Source organism: Nicotiana tabacum, chromosome 24 (genome assembly GCF_000715075.1).
Source record: "Nicotiana tabacum cultivar K326 chromosome 24, ASM71507v2, whole genome shotgun sequence".
NCBI lineage: Eukaryota > Viridiplantae > Streptophyta > Magnoliopsida > Solanales > Solanaceae > Nicotiana > Nicotiana tabacum.
In genome coordinates this window covers 87563709-87586484 of record NC_134103.1, presented here as the reverse complement: position 1 = coordinate 87586484, position 22776 = coordinate 87563709, and the positions used below count along the sequence as shown (strand labels likewise).

General features: G+C 35.8%; 2 protein-coding genes across 2 annotated transcripts; one reads left to right on the top strand and one right to left on the bottom strand.

Moving 5' to 3' along the window:
• Positions 1-2725: 2725 nt before the first annotated feature.
• LOC107831671 (putative disease resistance protein RGA3) lies at positions 2726-8477 on the bottom strand. Its single transcript, XM_016659456.2, has 3 exons — positions 4641-8477; positions 4073-4258; positions 2726-3096 (listed from the first exon to the last, which is right to left on the bottom strand). Exons 1-2 carry the CDS (start codon positions 8380-8382, stop codon positions 4251-4253), a joined length of 3750 nt encoding a protein of 1249 aa, XP_016514942.2. The 5' UTR covers positions 8383-8477; the 3' UTR covers positions 2726-3096; positions 4073-4250.
• Positions 8478-9373: 896 nt separating this feature from the next.
• On the top strand, positions 9374-10417 carry LOC142178289 (uncharacterized). The gene is made up of 2 exons (XM_075247619.1): positions 9374-9854; positions 9942-10417. The coding sequence occupies exons 1-2, from the start codon at positions 9374-9376 to the stop codon at positions 10415-10417; spliced, it is 957 nt and encodes a 318-aa protein (XP_075103720.1).
• The last annotated feature ends 12359 nt before the right edge of the window (positions 10418-22776 follow it).

Genomic DNA, 22776 nt, shown 5'->3' with positions numbered 1-22776 from the left:
AGTAGGTGTCCTACTCGCATATGAAGGTGTTCGGTTGCAGGGCTTTTGGACATGTACCAAAGGAGCAGAGAACAAAGCTGGATGATAAATCTGTTCCATGCATATTCATCGGATATGGAGATGAAGAGTTCGGATACAGATTGTAGGATCCTGTAAAGAAGAAAATCATCAGAAGCAGAGATGTAGTCTTCCGAGAAAGTGAAGTTGGAACTGCTGATGATATGCCGGAGAAGGCCAAGAATGGTATTATTCCTAACCTTCTTACTATTCCTTCTACTTCTAACAATCCCACAAGTGCATAAAGTACGACCAACAAGGTTGCCTAGCAGGGGGAGCAACCTAGTGAGGTTATTGAGCAGGGGGAGCAACTTGATGAAGGTGTCGAGGAAGTGGAGCACCCCACTCAGGAAGAAGAATAACCTCAACCTCTGAGGAGATCAGAGAGGCCAAGGGTAGAGTCATGCAAGTACCCTTCCACAGAGTATATCATCATCAGTGATGAATGGGAGCCAGAAAGTCTTAAGGAGGTGATGTCCCATCCAGAAAAGAATCAGTGGATAAAATCCATGCAAGAGGACATGGAATCTCTACAGAAAAATGGCACGTACAAGTTGGTTGAACTTCCAAAGGGAAAAAGACCACTCAAATGCAAATGGGTCTTTAAACTCAAGAAGGATGGAAATGGCAAGCTTGTTAGATACAAAGCTCGATTGGTGGTAAAAGGCCTTGAACAGAAGAAAGGTATTGATTTTGATGAAATTTTCTCACCTGTTGTCAAAATGACTTCTATTCGAACAATTTTGAGCTTAACAGCTAGCCTAGATCTTGAAGTGGAACAGTTGGATGTGAAAACTGCATTTCTTTATGGAGATTTGGAAGAGGAGATCTATATGGAGCAACCAGAGGGATTTGAAGTAGCTGAAAGGAAACACATGGTGTGCAAACTGAATAAGAGTCTTTATGGGTTGAAGCAAGCACCAAGGTAGTGGTACAAGAAGTTTGACTCATTCATGAAAAGTCAAACTTACACAAAGACATATTCTGATCCATGTGTATACTTTAAAAGATTTTCTAAAATTAACTTTATTATATTGTTGTTGTATGTGGATCCAATCTTGAAGGGCTATACAGATGCTGATATGGCAGGTGACATTGATAACAGAAAATCCACTACTGGATATTTGTTCACATTTTCAGGAGGAGCTATATCATGGCAGTCGAAGTTGCAGAAGTGTGTCGTACTCTCTACAATTGAAGCAGAATATATTGCCGCTACTGAAGTTGGCAAGGAGATGATATGGTTGAAACGGTTCCTTTAAGAGCTTGGATTGCATAAGAAGGAGTATGTCGTCTATTGTGACAGTCAAAGTGCAATAGACCTTAGCAAGAACTCCATGTACCATGCAAGGACCAAACACATCGGCGTGAGATATCACTGGATTCGAGAAATAGTAGAGAATGAATCTCTAAAAGTCTTGAAGATCTATACAAGTGAGAATCCTTTGGATATGCTGACCAATGTGGTACCAAGAGACAAGTTCGAGCTATGCAAAGAACTTGTCGGCATGAACTCTATATGAAAAACTGGAGTTACCTCCTTAAGGTGCATGAGACTGGAAGGGGAGATTTGATGGGTCCATCCCATGTGTAAGGAAGACATCTTCCTTTCGGCTTTGAAATGTCAAACCAACTAAAAGAATAGTAAGGAAGATTTTATGGTAAATATTTCTTTGGTTTCACATTGAATATTTGACTCTTGTCAAACTCATGAGATCATTGATGACATCAATGAAGCAATCCTAAATACTATAAATAGGTGTCTTGCTCTCATTATAAAATACACCAACAGAGAGAGAAAGAAAGAGTGAGGTTTCACAGACAAAGTATAAGAAAATAGTCTGTGAGAAAAATAGAGAGTGAGCGATATTATAGTGAGGTGGGAATATCAAAAGAAGGTTATTTCTTTTGAGTGTTGTAGTGGTCTTTGGATTATTTTACTCGGACCTACAAAGTGTAAAATTCCTTACTATAGTGATATCAGTTGCTCGTCTCGGAACCGTAGTTTTTTCCCTTATTCAAAGGGTTTTTCACGTAAAAATCTTGGTGTCGTTGTCACTCTTTTATTCTTGTTAATTACCGTATCTCGGTGCTACGTGATTATTCTGCTTTTATTACTGTGAATATTATTTTTGTACGGGGTTTATTCCCAACACAACTTTCTTCTAACTGTGGGCAGTCGTCAATTAGCAGGTACACTAATTTGGTGAGGGGTCGCATAGCATCTACAGATGGCAGATGCTGTAGTTTTTCACAGTTCAATAAAACTAACTCTTCTAAAGAAACAAGTTTGACGAGCCCATCTGGTAGAGCTTCTAACAATGGACAATCATCTATCTCCAGATTCCGTAATTTGGGCATGTCATCTAAGAAGTCCAGATGCTGTAGCCGTTTGCACTTCAGTAGTCCAATTTTATCACGTCACGTGTTCATGTTTACTAATATAAACTCGAAAAAGCTCACTGGTACAAGAAACTTAAAATCAAAATACACTTAAATCAATGGTTTGAAAATAATCAAGTTGATTATCAAATTAACCTAAATCCACTTCCTTTTCCTTTTCACATACCCAAAAAAGCACCAAAGTTAACACAACTGCACATCATCACCTTTGCCGTTTCGTCATAGGAATCAAAGATCAGCTCATCGAATCAATCAAAGAGTGAAATGGCGTTCTGAAGTGAGTAAATAAGTGCTAAAAGTTTAAACTGTTTGGTGGAGACAAAAATTTCTGTTTATAAGAAGAGGCAGGTGTAGCATGTACACTGTGCGGGAAAGGCCTCTGATGTTAAATCTTAGTCCAGGATTTTCCTCATACAAAGAAATAATGTCTCTGATCCAGCTTCAGCCAAGTGCAAATTAAAAAAAAAAACAGCCCGGTGCACAAAGCATCTCGCGTTCGCACAGGATCCAAGGAAGGGCCGCACCCTATAAGAAATGCAGTTTCCCTTCCCAATCATGACACTGAATCACATCTAAGAGAGGTCTTTTCCAGTCTACCATTTTGACAAAGTCCATGATGTTGTTTCAACCATGAATCTGAAACACAGGAAATGGTAAAAAGTCAGTCTCGGCAAACATTTCATTCTTGGAAAATGGAGAAGCAGATCATCACAAGTAACAACCAAAAAAAAAGACGCTTTAGGAGAAAGCAAAACATGTTAAGCTGAACAGATACTGCTAAGGCCGTTTTAAGAGCCGATAAAGCACTCTTTGCTGTAAGATTCATGACATAACAGTCTTTTTTATCTTCATGGAAATCTTGGTCCAATAAGCAGAGTAGCCACTGACCATCCATATCCTTTATTATCTTCACCATAGCACCTGATTAGATGGACTAAATACTGAGATTCTTCTTTTGTACAGGTTGAGAGAGAGGAGGGTCCCAACAAAAGAAATGAGGAAACTAGGTGAAGTTTAAATATTGTGAGAATGCAATAAACACTCCTATCGTCAATGTAATTGCATGGACTGAAGCTCGAGCAAAGGAAAAAAAGAAGAAGAATTATATTGAGTGAAGCACCGAATAGAGAGAAACTAATGTAGGCTTTTCCTAACAGCTTACATCCTAAATCTCCTTGCAATTAACAAAAGCATTCCCTTTCAAAACTGAAATATTAACACTTACACAATTTCATATATTGTTGAGGCATGTGACAAGGTTTATCAAAACAGTAAAATGAAAAGATCCTTAATAAACGGGGAAGGTCATATTATTGGAAATCATCAAATGATAAACTGAAAATGCCAATACTCATTTATAAGCTATAAAATGCTACACGAATTATCTGTGCATAAAATAACTTAAAAAACAAGCTAATTTCCTATTACAAGGAATAAAAGCAGTTGCCTAAAAGAAAAGAGAAAAGATAGAAAAGAAGACCAACTAGCCAAAAACAAAAAGAGGTTTTTATTTTGCAACAAGCATTTGAAGTATCACATGAGAACATATTCATCATTTGATGCATTCTTTAGCAGAAATACTTAAAATAGGAGGGAGACAAAGTATGCATACATGGAGCTCTTTGAGCCATAAAGAGACGAGATTGTTCCTTTCATTTGAGAGATTCTACAAGGCAAAGATTCTGTCCTCAGCAAAATTCAGACCAAAGCGCACCACAAATTAGACAACCCACCACAGATTCCATGCTCAGGAGAGACTGCTAGAGCAACCTTGTAGCATGATATTTGATCTAGTCACCTATGAGAAAGAACATAAATTTTCATAATTAAACCACAACTTTAAAGAAATATAGATATTCTTTGTTTGATGAAGAATTTGAAGAACAACAATTGGTTCTAACCGGTCCAACAGTTTAAAGTGGAAGAATGCTGAAGGGAATGCACAAATGCAATTCACTGATAATTTTGCAATTTTCTTGATGTCAAATAATTGTAAGAAAAGGATCAAATTAATATAAACTTTTTTTTATCGAATTCTTCAGTAATGTTATAACATGTATTGGTTTTGGGAATGAATAGTTTGGAAAACAATAAAAGAGCGAAGGAGAATGGTGAGAGGAACAATTGAAAAAGAAAAGAAAAAAATTGACTCAGAAACAGAAACAAAAACAGAAACTTACGTAAGATTGGAATGGTTCTCCCCCTAATGTAAATTTCTGGAATATGGGAAATATTGGACCATTGGGAGTTTGGGCCACTCCGATTGGTGCAACTTTCTTCTAACTGTGGGCAAGCTTCAATTCTCAGGCACCGTAACTTGGTGAGGCGTCGCATGTCATCTCCGGATGGCAGATGCTGTAGCTTTTTGCAGTTTGATAAATATAACGCTTCCAAAGAAACAAGGTTGACGACCCGACCCGACAGAGCTTCTAACAATGGACAATTATGGATCTCCAGTCTCCGTAATTTGGGCATGACACCTGAGAAGTCCACACGTTGTAGCCTTTCGGAGCTCCATAGCTCTAAACTTTCAAGAGAAATAAGGTTGTCAAGGTTCTGAGGAAGGGACTCGATTCCGAAATTAAATATTACCATCCTTGTTAGGGCAGAGAGTTGCATAAACTGATAGGGCAGAGAATCCCAGTTCGCACGTCCGTACACCCAGAATGTACGAAGGGACGATAGCTGCTGAATGCCATTGAACATCAACTGGAATGCCTCGAAATCTACCAACTCTGAGAAAAGACCTATGATCAATTCCCTTAACCCAGTGAGACGGTGAAGGCCCCCTGCGGGTATACTATTCATCTTGGGACATTCTGATATATCTAAATATGAAAGTGAAGGCATTTCCCACTCATGTAAAGGCAAGGAAACTAAGTTGTTACAGCAGCTGACCGACAAAAATTCCAGAGACCGACAATGCTCTAGCATTTCACTTGGTAAACTGGTCAATCTATCACAACTGTAAAAATCAAGACTTCGGAGGGAAGTCAAATGATTCTCTCCACTGGGAACAGGAACGGAACTGATATTGCAGAATCTAATCTTTAAGCTCTTAAGAGACTGGAGATTGTACATACTTTGTGGCAATTCACGAAACTCTCCGCATTTTAAGACGGATAGATGCTGAAGAGAAATATTGTTGCGTAGCATCTCATCTGGAAGACAAGTGAGCTCTTTCACATCATAGACAGTAAGCTCTACGAGAGATGTCAAGTTGCTGCACAAGGTCAACAATGGCATTTCACTGTCAACTACTTCAATGCTTAATTCACGTAGGACTTCAAATTGATTTGGAGTACTTTTTAACCGCCGACAATTGCTAATGCTCAACTTCTCAAGCGCAGGAAACATTCTTACTACAACTCTGTCTCGACCACCATCTCTTGTTGGCATCAATTCCACTCCCTTCCACTCAATGAGGCTAGGCATATGCTTCAATACCAGTTCTTTGAGTAACGGGAACACTTGGATATTGGCGTTATTGCTGCTCGATCCATTATAGTTAACATCAACACCATAAAATGCAGGTCCAATGCATTCCATCTTATCGAACCCGACCAGCTCAAGATGCCGAAGGAGTTTTAGTTGGCCAAGTGATGGAATTTCTATGCACTTTCTGCAACCAATTAATTTCAACTTGACCAAATTTGGTAGAAATTCTCCATTGAACCATGAAGGAAATCGAGTCCCCAAGTAGTCAACTACCTCTAAGGTTTTCAAGTTAGGATGCGGTTGAAGACCATCCAAAACATACTCATCATTGATTTCACATCCACGATTGGACCAAAAATATGCCAGCTTGTAGATATTTGGTTTCTCCTTTAGGTATGCTCTTCCAGCTTCTTCTCTATTACGGACCAATTGCAGACCGTTGATCGTCAATTCACCTCTAAGGTTTTTCAGATGGCCTAATTCTTCTATCCCACGACCTTTCTCTAAACCTACCTTGAAATGTTGTAGCGTTTGAAGACAAGTCAATTTACCCATGTTAAGTATCTGAAAGCGATAAGAGTTGTAATATATGTGTCGCAAACTTATCATGTGTTCCATCTCATCTGGAAACCCATTGAGGATATTGCAGTTATTGACTCTAAGCGTTTGCAAATTGTAGAGCTTGCAAATGGAGTTGGGTAAGGCATCGATACTAGTCCTAGAGAGATCAAGATATCTCAAGTATATTAGCTTGCCGATTGAGGCTGACAACTCCTTGATGCCTGACTGGGACAAATTTAAAACTCTCAAGAACTGAAAGCTCAATAGCATATCTTCAGACATATCACTGCTTTTCCAGAACAACGTGCATAAACGTCCAGGCTCATTAATCTTCTCTATTTGATCTCTTGGTGAGTTCCATCCAAAGTATCGAACTTGAGAAAGATTATCTCCACCATCAAATAGTTTAGATTTTAAAATATCTTCAGCCAAATCATGCACAAGATCATGCATCTTACAGTGTGTTATATTGTTGTGCTCATCTAGCTTAACATCTTGCAGCAAGGAATTTTCCAACAAAAGTTCAAAAAACTTGTTACCAACGTCTTCCATCACAGTGGTCTTTTGACATGGACGAAGAAAGCCTTCTGCCATCCAGAGTTGGATTAGTTGGTCCTTTTCAAACTCAAAATCTTTTGGAAACATTGCAAAGTAGGCAAAACACTTTTTCAGATGTGGAGATGGTAGATAAAAATAGCTGAGTTTTAGTATTTTCTTCAAGCTACTTTGCCCACTATCATCTTCACCTGCAACAAGGGGATTGCCCTCAAGAATTGTCTGCCATTCATGTTTTTCTTTGTTGCGTAAGAGGCCTCCCAACACACTTGCTGCCAATGGTAGACCTTTACACATTTCAACAATCCTGTTGCCCATGCTCACTAATTCCTCTGTAACCTCCCCATCAACAAATGCTCTTTGTTTGAAAATGGACCAACAATGATCATCTGTTAATTTTTTCAACGTATGAGGATCTGCTGCTACAGAGGATGCCACCTGATCCCTACGAGTAGTCACAAGAATGCAGTTTCCTCTGAATGTATTTATTCCTTTCAAGGTGTCCAAGAAATCGTGCCACAATATTGTAGGGTCAACACGCCACAAATCATCCAGGACAAGCAAATACCTTTTTCCTCCCAATTCATCTTGCAGCTTCTTGACTATAATATCCCTACTTTGGACCTCAAGTTTCCTTTCTGTCAATGATTCGAGCATCAATTCAAGAAAGCTCTTAGTTTCTAACATTTCAGGTAGACACAACCAAACTCTCTTTTCAAAATGTTGCTTGATCTGTTCATCATTAAAAATTATCTTAGCGACAGTTGTTTTCCCTGAGCCTCCCATACCCACTATGGGAATGGTGCACAGAACAACATCCTCTCTCATGTTCAACATCTTCTCCTTTATTTCAGAAACATCTTTGTCTCTACCAACAACATCAGAAGCAACTACCACAGAATCTGTTTCTCGAACTGGTAATATTTGGCGAGAAGGACCTCTTGGGGGTTGGAGACCGAGGTCTTTGGCTAACTTATTGATAGCACTCAACTCATCACTGATGTTGTTGATTTTCCGAGACATTTTCCACTTTAAAACTGTATTAGAAACAAAGTTACGGACCTTTTTCATCGGTTTGTTTTGGATCTTCATAACTTCTGCTTTGAGAGATTCATATCTGAATTCGTCAAACACATTTTCAGCATCTTCGGCAACTTTCTCAAGCATCTTGAGCCATTCTTCCACAGTCTGGTCCTCAACTTGTCGTCTTTCAGCATCATGAATGAAAGCTTGGATCATCGTTAGAGTTTTTTTCAGCATTTTGAGATCTTTCTTGCAGTTCCTTAAACTTTTGACTTCCTCACTAGTGAGAGAAAGCAGCTTCTCAAGCAAAACTTGAACAGTAGCACCAATTACAGGGTCGGCCATTGTTGCGTTTTTCCTTCACAAAGTCTTCTGCCTCTACACCCCCAAAGTCTTCTCAAAGTTCTTCTGAAGTCTGCTTTGCTAGTTGTTTGTAAACCACTCAAATAAAGATACTCCAAAATTTAAATTTAGATGAGTTAGTTTAACTAGTCACAGAGTTTAAGAAAAAAGAAAAATATTTTTAAAACTTGTGATCTTAACATATTTCATTCAATAAAAATTTAAATAATTTTCCAACTCGAGTTCGCGACCAAACATTCCATTCAACAGAAATTTAAATAATTTCTGCTGAATAGACACCTTATCAACGACATGGCACCTTTGCACCTGTTGGAACTCAACTTCGTTGGCTATAATAGAGAGGCTTAGCCTCATTTTTCACCGCCGAAATCTGAACATTTCTCCCCTCTATCTTCTGCATTCTGCATTGTTTTTCAAAAGAAAAACGCAAGTATTTTGTGTGATTTGCTCCGCCATTTGAGTTCGCCGAAGTTCTGTGATTTGAAGTGCCGCGATCACAGAATAGTTATTCCATTCTATCCTGGGAGGAATTAATCCGAAACCTTCGGCAACTTTGGGGGATTAAATTCCTTAAGGATACACAAGAAACTTGTGGGCTTGGAATTTTTCTGTATTGTTTTCTTAAACTAATGTTTACTGATTTTCGGGTTTTGAATACAATGAGATAACAAGCTTAAAGAATTTAATATTTATTTCTGTATTCATCTTACTATCTGATTTGGGAGATTAAAATCGTAGTGATTTTTTACTCCCGTTTTGGAGATTAAAATTTTCGGATTTTCTACTCCAGTTTGAGATTAAAGTCTTTGTGACTTTCTACTCAATCCGAGATTAAAATCCTTGTGATTTTCTACTCGGTTATTTGTATTCGGTTTGAAGATATAAAATTTTTACCGAGATACTAATTCTGTTTGTGTCAATTTCTTACAGAAAAATAACAACAAGTACGGAACAACAAAATGATTCTGTTGGAATGACTACTGCTGCAATGGCTACGACGTCTTCAAGTGGCACAATGCCTACACCGGCGATGGTACCGGCAGAAAAGCCCGAAAAATTTTCCGGCGTGGACTTCAAATGTTGGCAGCAGAAAATATTCTTCTACCTGACCATACTCAGTCTGCAGCGCTTTATCAGCGAGGACATTCCGGTCTTGAGAGAAGAGACTCCGGCTAATGAACGATTTGTGGTCACAGAGGCATGGAAGCATTCTGACTTCTTATTCAAAAATTATATATTGAGTTGTTTGGAAGATGGCTTGTACAGTGTTTACAATGTCATGGAAACTTTGAAAGAGTTGTGGAATGCTCTTGAAAAGAAGTACAAAACGGAAGATGCTGGACTTAAGAAGTTTGTTGCCGCAAAGTTCATGGACTTTAAAATGGTTGACAGTAAGTCTGTCATAACTCAAGTTCAAGAACCGCAAGTCATCGTTCATGACCTCCTTGCCGAAGGTATAAATTGAATAAATATTTTTATTAAAGATATTGATTATATTATTAATTCTAAATTTATGATTATATGTATGGTCATAAATGAAGCGTTTCAAGTTGCAACATTTATTGAAAAGTTACCTCCAATGTGGAAGGACTTTAAAAACTACTTGAAACATAAGCGCAAGGAGATGATGTTGGAAGACCTTATTGTTCGCTTAAGGATTGAAGAGGACAACAAGGCTGTAGAAAAGAAGTCTCGTGAAAATTTAACAATAATGGGTACAAATATTGTTGAGGAAGCTTCGACGAGCAAAAGGAGAAAGAAGCCGTCTGGACCAAAGAATTACCCAAGAAAAAAGAAGTTCAAAGATAATTGCCACAACTGTGGAAAGGTTGGACACAAGGCTGCTGAATGTCGTGCACCAAAAAAGGACAAGAAGAAAAGCCAAGCCAACATGATTGAGAAGAATTATGAAATAGACGATTTATGTGCCGTGCTTTCGGAATGCAACCTAATCGAAAATCCTAGAGAATGGTGGATTGATCCGGGGGCTACTCATCATGTTTGTGCTAACAATTAGTTGTTTACTACTTATACTCCCGTTGGACCCAACGAGATAGTTTTTATGGCAAATTCTGCTACTGCAAAAATTGAAGGAACGTACAAGATAGTTTTGAAGATGACTTCTGGCAAGATTGTGACTCTAAATGATATCCTTCATGTTCCTGAAATGCAGAAGAATTAGTCTCAACATCACTTCTAGTCAAAAACGGCTTTAAGTGTATTTTTGTTTCCGACAAGGTTGTAGTTAGTAAGAATAAAATGTATGTAGGAAAAGGTTATCTTAGTGAGGGCCTTTTCAAACTCAATGTAATTGCCATTGATATGAATAAAATTTAGGCTTCTTCTTACTTTCTTGAGTCGAATAATTTATGGCATGAACATTTAGGCCACGTCAACTTCAAAACTTTGCGAAAAATGATTAATGTGAAAGTATTGCCTAAGTTTGAATGCAAATGCAATAACTCGAAATGTTAAATATGTGTGAAATCAAAGTATGTTAAGCATCCTTATAAGTCAGTTGAAAGGAATTCCAATCCTTTAGACTTAATTCACACAGATATATGCGACATGAAGTCAATACCATCTCGCGATTGGAAAAAGTATTCCATAACTTTTATTGACTACAGTACTAGATATTGCTATATTTACTTACTTAATAGCAAAGATGAAGCAATGGATCCATTCAAGCAATACAAAAATAAAGTTGAAATGCAACTAGACAAAAAGATCAAAATGATAAGAAGTGATAGAGGCGGCGAATATGAATCTCCTTTTGAAGAAATATATTTGGAATATGGTATTATTCACCAAACAACTGCCCCTTACTCACCGCAATCTAATAAAATTGCGGAAAGAAAGAATAGAACGTTAAAGGAGATGATGAATGCCTTGTTAATAAATTCTGGTTTACCTCAGAACTTGTGGGGGGAAGCTATTCTTACAGCTAACCAAATACTCAATCGAGTTCCCCATAGCAAAACGCAATCCATTTCATATGAATAATGAAAAGAAAGGAAATCCAACTTAAAATATTTTAAAGTGTGGGGGTGTTTGGCTAAAGTGAAAGTCCCTAAACCCAAAAGGGTAAAGATTGGATCAAAACCGTTGATTGCGTTTCCATAGGATATGCAACAAATAGTAAGGCATATCATTTTCTGATTCATAAATCAGGAAATACCGACATTCATATTAATACGGTAATTGAATCAGATAATGCTGAATTCTTTGAGAATATTTATCCGTATAAAATGGAATGTGAGTCCTCTAGTGAAAAATTTAAGCGGCCTCAGGAAGAAGCAAAGGAAAGTATTTTTGATGAGGAAAATCCAAGACGTAGTAAACGTCAAAGGACAGCTACTTCCTTTGGACCAGATTTTCTGGCATTCTTATTGGAAAATGAGCCTCAAACATTCAAAGAAGCAATGTCTTCCTCGGAAGCACAATATTGGAAAGAGGCAGTCAATAGTGAGATAGAATCCATATTAAGTAATCATACTTGTGAATTGGTTGATCTTCCTCCAGGAAATAAACCTTTGGGTTCTAAGTGGATTTTCAAAAGGAAAATGAAAGCTAATGGTACTATTAACACATATAAGGAAAGACTAGTTGTTAAAGGGTTTCGATAACGAGAAGGTCTTGATTACTTTGACACATACTCGCCGGTAACAAGGATTATATCTATCCGGGTGTTAATAACGTTAGCCGCCGTGTATGACCTTCAAATCCATCAGATAGATGTGACGACAACCTTCTTAAATGGAGATTTGGAGGAAGAAATTTATATGGATCAACCTAAAGGGTTTGTAGTTCCCGGAAAATAACAGAAGGTGTGTCGACTTGTTAAGTCACTTTACGGACTAAAACAAGTACCAAAATAATAGCATACGAAATTTGACCAAACAATGTTGTCAAATGGTTTCAAGATCAATGAGTGTGATAAAAGTGTTTACATTAAGAATACTCCAAATTAAATAGTCATTGTTTGTTTATATGTGGATGATATGTTGATAATGAGTAACGACATTGCTAACATAAATGCTACTAATCGCATGCTTACTAGTAAGTTTGATATGAAAGACTTAAGAGTTGCCTATTTAATTTTGGGAATTAAGATCCTTCAGACTCCTCAAGGTCTAGATTTGTCTCAATCTCATTATATTAAAATGGTACTTGAAGAGTTCAAATATTTGGACTTTAAAGAAGCAAAAACGTCAATTGATTTAAACCATACTCTTGTAAAGAATAAAGGTCAAAGCAAGTCTCAATTGGAATATGCTCGAGTGTTGGGAAGTTTGATGTACATTATGAATTGTACACGACCTAATATAGCTTATGCGATAAGTAAGCTTAGTCGATACACAAGTAATCCCGACCAAGCTCATTGGATAGCAATAAAACGAGTTTTGGGATATTTGAAATATACCCAAGACTATACACTGCATTACAATAATTATCCCGCAGTTATTGAGGGATATAGTGATGCAAATTGGATCACTGGATCAACGGAATCAAAATCCACAAGTGGATACATTTTTACCATTGGTGGACGAGCAGTGTCTTGGAAGTCGTCCAAACAGACATGCATCACCCGCTCTACAATAGAGTCTGAGCTTTTAGCTTTAGACAAGGCCAGTGAAGAAGCTGAATGGCTCCGGAATTTCTTAGAAGACATTCCATTTTGGACCAAACCTTTGGCACCTGTATACATACATTGCGACCGTCAAGCGGCAATAGGAAAGGCTGTGAGCGTTATGTATAACGGGAAATCTCGTCACATCGACGAAGGCATAATACCGTTAGATAAATTACTCTCTAGTGGAATTATCACAATTGACTATGTAAAGTCAAAAGATAATGTATCAGATCCGCTTACAAAAGGCCTACCTAGAGAGGCGGTTGAGAAGTCATCAAAGAGAATGGGACTATGGCCAAGGACAAGTCACTGTTGCGGTAACTCTACCTAGAAGACTGGAGATCCCAAGATCTAGGTTCAAGGAGATCAAACAAATTCATTAGTGACGGTTCAACATTGTCAAATAAAATTTTGGTCCATTCTCATGATGAAGACAATGTTCAGTACCAAGGATAAAATATTAAGGCTTTTTAATGGTTTCTAAGTTTGATACGGGGTATATCAAATAGTGTATCTACGGAATAACACGTTTAGGAATCACCTATGTAAGTGTGACGTGTAAGCCACTTCAAGGAGAATGTTTTAAGGCCAGTTCTCTACGCACTTATGAAACCAGGCGGTATTCATGGCTGAAATGAACATAACAATGAGAACAAAAAATGGTTAAGGGTTGATTATGTAACGTATGGTTGTCTAGGTATACACCAAAATTCGATGGTTCAAAGATATAAAATCTACCGATTGATCGAGTATATCCGACATATGTTCAAAGGAAAACCTACTTATCTAAATGCGATTAATCCTTACTTGCGAATCACACAGTTTTTTCATGCATATTTTTTTCGGATAGCCATTCCCCATTCATGTGGGGGATTGTGGGGGATTGTTGGGTTTTGTTAGTAAAAATAAAAGAGGTGTGAATGGAAAATGGAGGGAAATAAAATTTTGAATTAGTTCATTTTACAAAGGAACTTTGTCCCTAATTGGATAGGAAGAGGAAATTCTTGTGCTTATATATGGAAGCACTTCTTCTACCTCTTAAAGAGTTAAGAAGAGAGCAAGCCTCATGCCGTCGTCGTCGTCGCTCGCTCGGCTCAGCTTCGACTTCGGCTTCGACTTCGACTTCGGATTCGGATTCGGATTTGGTCAATTGATATGATTGATTGATAATTTTTTGGACCAAATTTATTTTCCTTTCCCATCATTTAATATTTTCTTTTCTAATATTTTTTCTCGGAAAAATTTGAATTTGGAAGATCGTGGAATTATTTTCCATCGGTCGAGTTCGCGACCAAACATTCCATTCAACAGAAATTTAAATAATTTCTGCTGAATAGACACCTTATCAACGACATGGCACCTTTGCACCTGTTGGAACTCAACTTCGTTGCTATAATAGAGAGGCTTAGCCTCATTTTTCACCACCGAAATCTGAACATCTCTCCCCTCTATCTTCTGCATTCTGCATTATTTTTCAAAAGCAAAAACGTAAGCATTTTGTGTGATTTACTCCGCCATTTGAGTTCGCCGAAGTTCTGTAATTTGAAGTGCCTCTATCACAGAATAGTTATTCCGTTCTATCTTGGGAGGAATTAATCTGAAACCTTGGGCAACCGTGAGGGGATTAAATTTCTTAAGGACACACAAGAAACTTGTGGGCTTGGAATTTTTCTGTATTGTTTTCTTAAACTAATGTTTACTGATTTTCTAGTTTTGAATACAGTGAGATAACATATACAATGTACGATATAGAGAAATATGGAGAGTACATGGAGGATAATTAAAATTAATTTGTAGTTATTACAATCCTATCTTTTAAGAGTTTGTTTGCTTGAAGGGATACGATATAATTTCAAGAAAAAATGTGGGATTATCTTATCTCAAGTTTACTTTTACTATAGTATAAGCAGAGGCAGATTCATAATTTAGAAGCACCTGGTGCCACAAATTTTGAACATAGTCATATTAGAATTTAGATTGTCTAAATAAGGTATAAATTTAATCAATTTGGTCCATTTGGGTTTCAGTTCGGATTATTCATTTTTTGAGATAATATAGACAAATCGATCGAGCAAAAAGATTACGTAATAATGATAATAACTTGGGAAAAAAGCATAAATCAACTGGATTATGCATTTTGTACAAGAAAAAAGGCTCATTATCACTTTATATTTAGATACTCAAGGCAAAAACTTATACTAATAAGCACTCTAAACATTAAAACATAAGTAAGTTTACGGACATTTTTTAATTTATATTTTTTATGAAAATTAACTCATTCAATATTATATACAATTGTCCTACTTTAGAGCAATCTGACGACAAAATAAACTTCTATCATTGATTAGAACAATAACTTATCAAGGATTTCTAGTTTTGTTTTTGGTTTGTGCAAATAGATTACTAGAGTTGTGCTCCTAGAGAAACTATTATATTTTCATCATCTATTGATAAATCATAGAGGGGTTAGGAAAGCGCAACAATGAAGATTTTTTTGAATAGATTTGTGAAAGATTTTTTTAAATTTTTTCTGTTAAATTAAAAAAAGGAGAAAAGAAATTTCAGAATAAACTAATAAAATCAAACAAAAAGTTAATGGGAACTACTAATAAACAAAAAAGAGCAATTAAGGAAAGAGAAAGAAGAAACAAAGGATCCTCATGTAATTGTAGTTGTCTTAAATGCACAAAATAAAAGCTTTTAAATATGTGAGCTAGGCAGGAATCGCACTAAGGTGAAAATTATAGTGCCTTGCCAGTGGCACGTTGAGCGTTTTTGTTACTGAGGATGCCACTTAAAATATTTGTATGCATTCCTTCTATATATACATGCATATATACATATTATTGCATAGTTTCGACCAAAACTTGTGGGTGACGTACCACACCGTCTCTTACTCGTATCAGCCCATGAGTATAAGTACCTCAGATTATTTATACCATATAACTAGTTTACATCTAATCCCTTTATTATATCCAAATGAAAATGGTGAAGTAATCATATATGGCTACAAATGGAAAGAGGATGGACAACTGGGATATGTTAATTTAAATTTCTAGTTTATAAAACTTAATTATTGAAGGTTAGAGGACGTCTGGTTTGAGGTGTAGAAGGAAATAATCATGGCATAAGGAAATTGCATTAGTTATATATTGTTTGTACAATCAAATCTCTCTATAATAACATCATTTGTTCTAAGGTTTTTGATTTTTACAGTGAATGACTATTATACACCTGTAACAACATTTGACGTTTAAATAATTTTTGGCTGTTATAAATAAAAGTTATCCAAAAATTAATCTTTTTAATGTTACATACACAAATAAAAAATTTATTCAAAATTAAATACCCAAAATATATGCATATTTTTCTGATTAAGTATTAAAGAAAGGTAATAATAATTCATAACTAAATTTATAAAGATTTAAATAAGACACACATTTTAAAGCTACCAAAAGATTGAATTATTTCAAGATTGACGGAAGAACTCTATAATTATAGCTTGTTCTGTAGATTATAGTCTCTTACTAGAAATATAACGCTTGAATTGGTAAAGATTTTTGTTCCAAACTTTCGGTAAAAAGGTATCTCATAACTTTCCCTTGTATTATGATGACCCAAAATATCATCTTTAAATTTAATAAGTAATTCTGTATTTTAAGACCTCGAAAAGCACCATTTATCATTCCTCGACTTGCATGCGCAGTCCGTAAAATTTTTCGAAAAGTTTTCATGTGAAAAATGGATTAAAATGTGAAATAAAGCTTTAAAACTCAACTGAGTTGACTTTGGTCAATATTTTTAGCAAACGGACCCGAATCAGTATTTTGACAGTTCCGGTAGCTCCATATCGTAATTTGGGACTTGGGCGTATACCCGAAATTTAATTTGGAGGTCCCTAACTCAAGTTATGACCATTTAACGGAACTAGCAATTTAAAGGCTAAAGATTCTAAGTTTGACCACGGGGGTTGATTTTTTGATATAGGAGCCGGAATCCGATTCTTGAAATTTGAACAGCTCCGTTATGTCATTTATGACTTGTGTGCTAAGTTTGAAGTCATTCCGGATTCATTTAATATGTTTTGGCACGAGGTTTGCAAATTAAAAAGTTTAAAACTCAAAGTTTGAATCAGGGTCTAAATTGTAATTTCAACGTTGTTTGACGTGATACGAGACCTCGAGTAAGTCCGTATTATGTTACTGGACTTGTTGGTATATTCGTATGGGGTCCCGAGTACCCCGAGAGTGATACAGATTGAAATCGGATCAAGAATTGGACTTAAACAAAATCTGAATTTTTTTCCTTCTGTTGTAATCGCACCTACGGATTATTGCCCGCAGGTGCGAGCTCACAGATGCGAGCCTTCCATCACAGATGCGCCCAGGCATGTCAAGGCTTCGATCGCAGAAGCGGACATCTTCTCGCAGAAGCGTGTCCGCAGATGCGCACCAAATCATGCAGATGCGGGACTAGGCTGGCCTGGGGTCTTCACAGGTGCAGTCATTTTGTGCAGAAGCAGATGTCGCAAGTGCGACAGGAGTGTCCGCAGATGCGGAACTTCACCTGGCAGCCTGGCATCGCAAATGCGAGCTTTGTCTCACAAATGCGAGTCCACAAATGCGGAACTTTTATCCGCAGATGCGAAAATAATTGGGCAGAGCCCATAAATTCGGAAGTCGTCATTTTTATTCATTTTTGAGTTTCAAGTCTCGGATTTGGGCGATTTCAAGGGAGATTTTCACGACTTTGAATTGGGTAAGTATTATTTAACCAAAAGTGATTATAATTCACAAATCCATGTCTATATTCATCATTTATTTCGGATTTAGATGGAAGAAATCAGATTTTTATAAAATCTTTCAAAAATGAAACGTTAAGATTTGAAGGTCCATTTGATATCGGAATTGGACAATTTTTATATGGTTGAACTCGTATCGGAACGAGTGTTCGAATTTTGCGAGTTTTTCAGGATTTGAGATGTGGGTCCCACTGTCGAATATTTAAATAAATTTCAGATTTTTATCCGGAAAATTAGTAAATCCATATGGAATTAATTCCTATGATTAGTATTGAATATATCGAATTGTTTGTGAATAGATTTGAAACTTTTAGAGACAAATTTAAAAGGAAAAGCTGTGGTTGAGTAATTGATTGGAATTTGCAAACTGAGGTAAGTGTCGTGGTTAACCTTGACTTGAGGGAATAGAACCCTTAAATTATTTATTATGTGAAATGTATGTGAACGACGTATAGGCGAGGTGACGAGTGTCTATACGTCGTCAAATTAATTGTTTGTGTATTTACTTGAAAAATCATAAATTATTTTAAATTATGAATTAATTATTATAATAATTGTTTCCCTCCTATTCTTTGTCAAATATTAATTCTTGAATTCCTGCATTAATTGTTACATGCTATTTGAATAATGTGCCTTAATTGTTATTTGATATTTAGCATATTAAATATTAAACTGCATATTTTCTCTCTGATTTCTATAATAATTTGTTAATTGCCTTTGTTTATTTCGTAATTAAATCATAATTATTGTATGCTTGTTGTCTTATAATTTTATATTAATTATTGCATTTATTGGGAAAATTCTTCTATAAGAATTGGTAAATAAATATGTTGGAGGAGCGGGTTGCACACCGCAACAAGATTGATTATAATGAATACATTGGAGGATTGGGTTGCGCGCCGCAACAGAATTAATTATAATGAATATATTGGAGGATCGGGTTGCACGCCGCAACAGACTTATTAAAAGTCCATATTGGAGGATCGAGTTGTACGCCGTAACAGACTTATTAAAAGTTCATATTGGAGGATCGGGTTGCATGCCGCAACAGACTTATTAAAAGTCCATATTGGAGAATCGGGTTGCACGCCGCAACAGACTTATTTAAAAGTCGACATACATATATATATTGGTGGATCGGGTTGTACGCCGCAACAGACTTGATTAAAATGAATATATTGGAGGAGCGGGTTGCACGCCAATAGAACCGAATGTGAATATATTGTGAGAGCGGGTTGCACGCTGCAACAGAATTGAATGTGAAAATATTGTGAGAGCGGGTTACACGCTGCAACAGAATTGATGGAAATAATAATTGGGTATAACTGGTGAGTTGGCTTCAATCATTATAAATGAGTTACCTGATTTATTTCTATTATTGCTGTTATTACTAATATTGCGTACAGGTTAATGTAAGTGAACCGCCTTAGCCTCGTCACTACTTCATCGAGGTTAGGCTCAGCACTTACCAGTACATGGGGTCGGTTATACTGATACTACACTCTACACTTCTTGTGCAGATTTCAGAGTTGGTCCCAGCGGCGTGCCATAGACTTGCTCGGATTTTAGCTACTCGCAGGAGACTTGAGGTATAACTGCATGGCGTCCGCAGTTCTGAAGTCCCCGTCTATTTTACTTTAACTGTGTGTTTATTTCCAGACATCTTCATTTTATTGAGACCTTTATTTGTATTATTCTAGAATAAGGCTGGCAAGTGGGCTGGTCCAGGCCCAGGACCGGTCCGGGACCGCGGGCCAAACGGCTAAACGGGCCAGGACCGTTTGGTCCGGTCTCGTGGGCCGGTCCTATGATTTGAGCCCGTCAGGCCCGGGACCGGCCCGGTCCCTTAGCGGGCCCAACGGCTATTTTTTTTTAAAAAAAAATAGCCGTTGGGCTGTCAAAAATAGCCGTTGGCTATTTATGAAATAGCCATTTAACCCCCCAACTTTGTTTTAATCCCAAACTTTTTATAATTACACTTTTTTCCTATTTTCAACTATAAATACCCCATCATTATTTTATTTTTTCTTACAAAATCATAAATCTATCACAATCTCTCTCTAATTTACTTCTATAATTGCTACTATTGCTTACTTTATTATTACAATTTGTGAAACAATTGTGAAGTTGGTGAATTGAAGTCTTCAACGATAATCAATTTCCAACAAGTTGTTCGTCAATTCGGTAAACTCGTTCCAACTCTTAAGTTTTAATATTATAATTTTATTTGTTTTATTTACTTTGCTTGATTAATTAAGATGGCTTATTCCTTAAAAAATATGTTTAGTAAAAATAAGGGAAAATCGAAGAGTGGTGAATCTAGTGGCCAATATGTTCCTCCTCCACTTTCCCCGGTTCCCTGACCCAAACATGTTACCCGTCCTACACCTCCTATTCTTGATAGCGATAATAGTTTATTACAATTTACCGAGAGTCAATTTTGCCATAATATTGCACCCGGTGAACAATTAAACCATGAATATATGAATGCTCTTTATGGTAATCCAACTATTGATGAAAACGATGATGAAGAAATAGATTTTGATGAAACACAACCGGATGATGATACACCCACTAGTCCTGCTCCTGAAGTTAACCCAACTAATAATAATCTAGATGATCCCCCGTTTGACCCTCCTATTAGTGCCCCTACTTTTTCTAGACAACCATCTAATTGGGCAGAAACATCTCTTGTTTGGCAATTTTTTACTCAACTAAGAGAAAAAAATAAGGCTAAGTGTAAAACTTGTGGTAAAGAGTTAGTTTTTCAATATGTTGGAAGTCGGGGGGACGGGAAGTTTGACTAGACACATATTGCTACACCCTCAAGATAAAGCTAGATATTTTCGTATGAAAGCTTTGGCTGAGGGGACAAGGGCAGGGTTCAGGGGTTCTCAAGGTTCTAGTACTAGTGATTTTTCACAACTAAATGAGCTTGAAATTTATTTATCACAGGGAATTGAGGAAGTGAATCCCGACGGCTCATTTAATATTTTGGAATGGTGGAAGGACAAAGAAAAACACTTTTCGATTCTTTCAAGGATGGCCCGAGATATTTTAACTATTCAAGCTTCAACAGTGGCATCAGAGAGCACTTTCAGTCAAGCAAGACTTCAACTCGGTGATTATAGAGCGTCTATGAGGGAGAGCTTGAAAAAATCAGTACTTTTCAGAGATTGGATCCGTTCGGAAAGAAGAAATTTTGGACTTGCTGAATCACAACCAGAGGTAGACGAAGCTTACGAAGAAATGCTAGCTGAACTTGCGGAGGATGATGCTTCGCCTGGAAGCGGTGATGACCAAGCTTCATTTTCGCCACCACCAACGGAAATTCCTCTGGACCTTGAAAGATTTATGAAATTTGTAAGAGATACCATGTAAATTAATATGTAACTTGTATTTTGGTACATCTTGATTAGTTTCTTTTTCTTCTCAATGGTGGTATTAGCACCTTGTTGTGCTCATTCCATAGGGGGGAGGAAGACTAAGAAAGATATTGCCATGATTTTTAATGCTATAATAAAAATATAACGCATTGATTTGAATATCTCTTTACAATATTTTTGTCTTTTTATATATCTTAAGCTATACATATAGTATAATATAGTATAGTATATATATATATATATATATATATATATATATATATATATATATATATATATATAAGCTTATATTTATACTATACTATAGTCTATACTATATATACATCTCATAAGATATATAAGCTATATTCGATATACATATATATATAAGCCTATATATATACTATCGAATACGGCTTATATACTATAGTATAGTATATATATACTATATATACAACTTAAGATATATAAACTATATTCGATATACTATATATACATCTTAAGATATACTATATATACTATACTATATATACATCTTAAGATATACTATATATACATAGTATACTAGATATACTAGATATATATAGTAGATATACATGTATATATAGTATATCTTAAGATGTATATATAGTATATAAATCGAATATAGCTTATATATAGTAAGATGTATATATATTATAGTATATAAGTCATATTCGATAGTATACATCTTAAGATATATATAATATATATATAGTAAGATAGTGTGTGTGTATATATATATATATATATATATATCTTAAGATGTATATATAGTATATCTTAAGATGTATACTATCGAATATGACTTATATACTATGTATATATAGTATAGTGTGTGTATATATATATATATCTTAAGATGTATATATAGTATATAAATCGAATATAGCTTATATATCTTAAGATGTATATATAGTATAGTATAGTATATATATATAAGCTTATATATATATATATATATATATATATATATATATATGTATATCGAGTATATCGAATATACTATGTATATATAGTATAGTATGTGTGTGTGTGTGTGTGTGTGTGTGTGTGTGTGTGTGTATATATATATATATATATATATATATATATATATATATATATATATACTATAATATATATACATAGTTTATAAGTCATATTCGATAGTATACATCTTAAGATATACTATATATACATCTTACTATATATATATATATATATAGAGATATATATATATATATAGCTTATATATCTTAAGATGTATATATATCTTAAGATCTACTATACTATACTATATATATATATAGTATATCTTAAGATGTATATATAGTATATTTTAAGATGTATACTATGTATATATAATATAGTATATATATATATTTTAAGATGTATATATAGTATATAAATCGAATATAGCTTATATATCTTTATTACTATTTTTTTTTCTCTAACTTCTATAAATAAAAAAAAATTAAAAATACAAAGTTTCTGTTGGGCCCGTTTAGGCCTGTTTGGGCCCGTTTAGGCCCGGGACCGGCCCACTTAACCCGGGACCGTTAGTTCGTGGTCCCGGT

Bases quoted from the DNA above. Each gene is read 5' to 3' on its own strand.
- LOC142178289 (XM_075247619.1), top strand. From the start codon at position 9,374: ATGACTACTGCTGCAATGGCTACGACGTCTTCAAGTGGCACAATGCCT. The intron at 9,855-9,941 runs GTATAAATTGAA...TCATAAATGAAG, and splicing joins TCATGACCTCCTTGCCGAAG to CGTTTCAAGTTGCAACATTT.
- LOC107831671 (XM_016659456.2), bottom strand. From the start codon at position 8,382: ATGGCCGACCCTGTAATTGGTGCTACTGTTCAAGTTTTGCTTGAGAAG.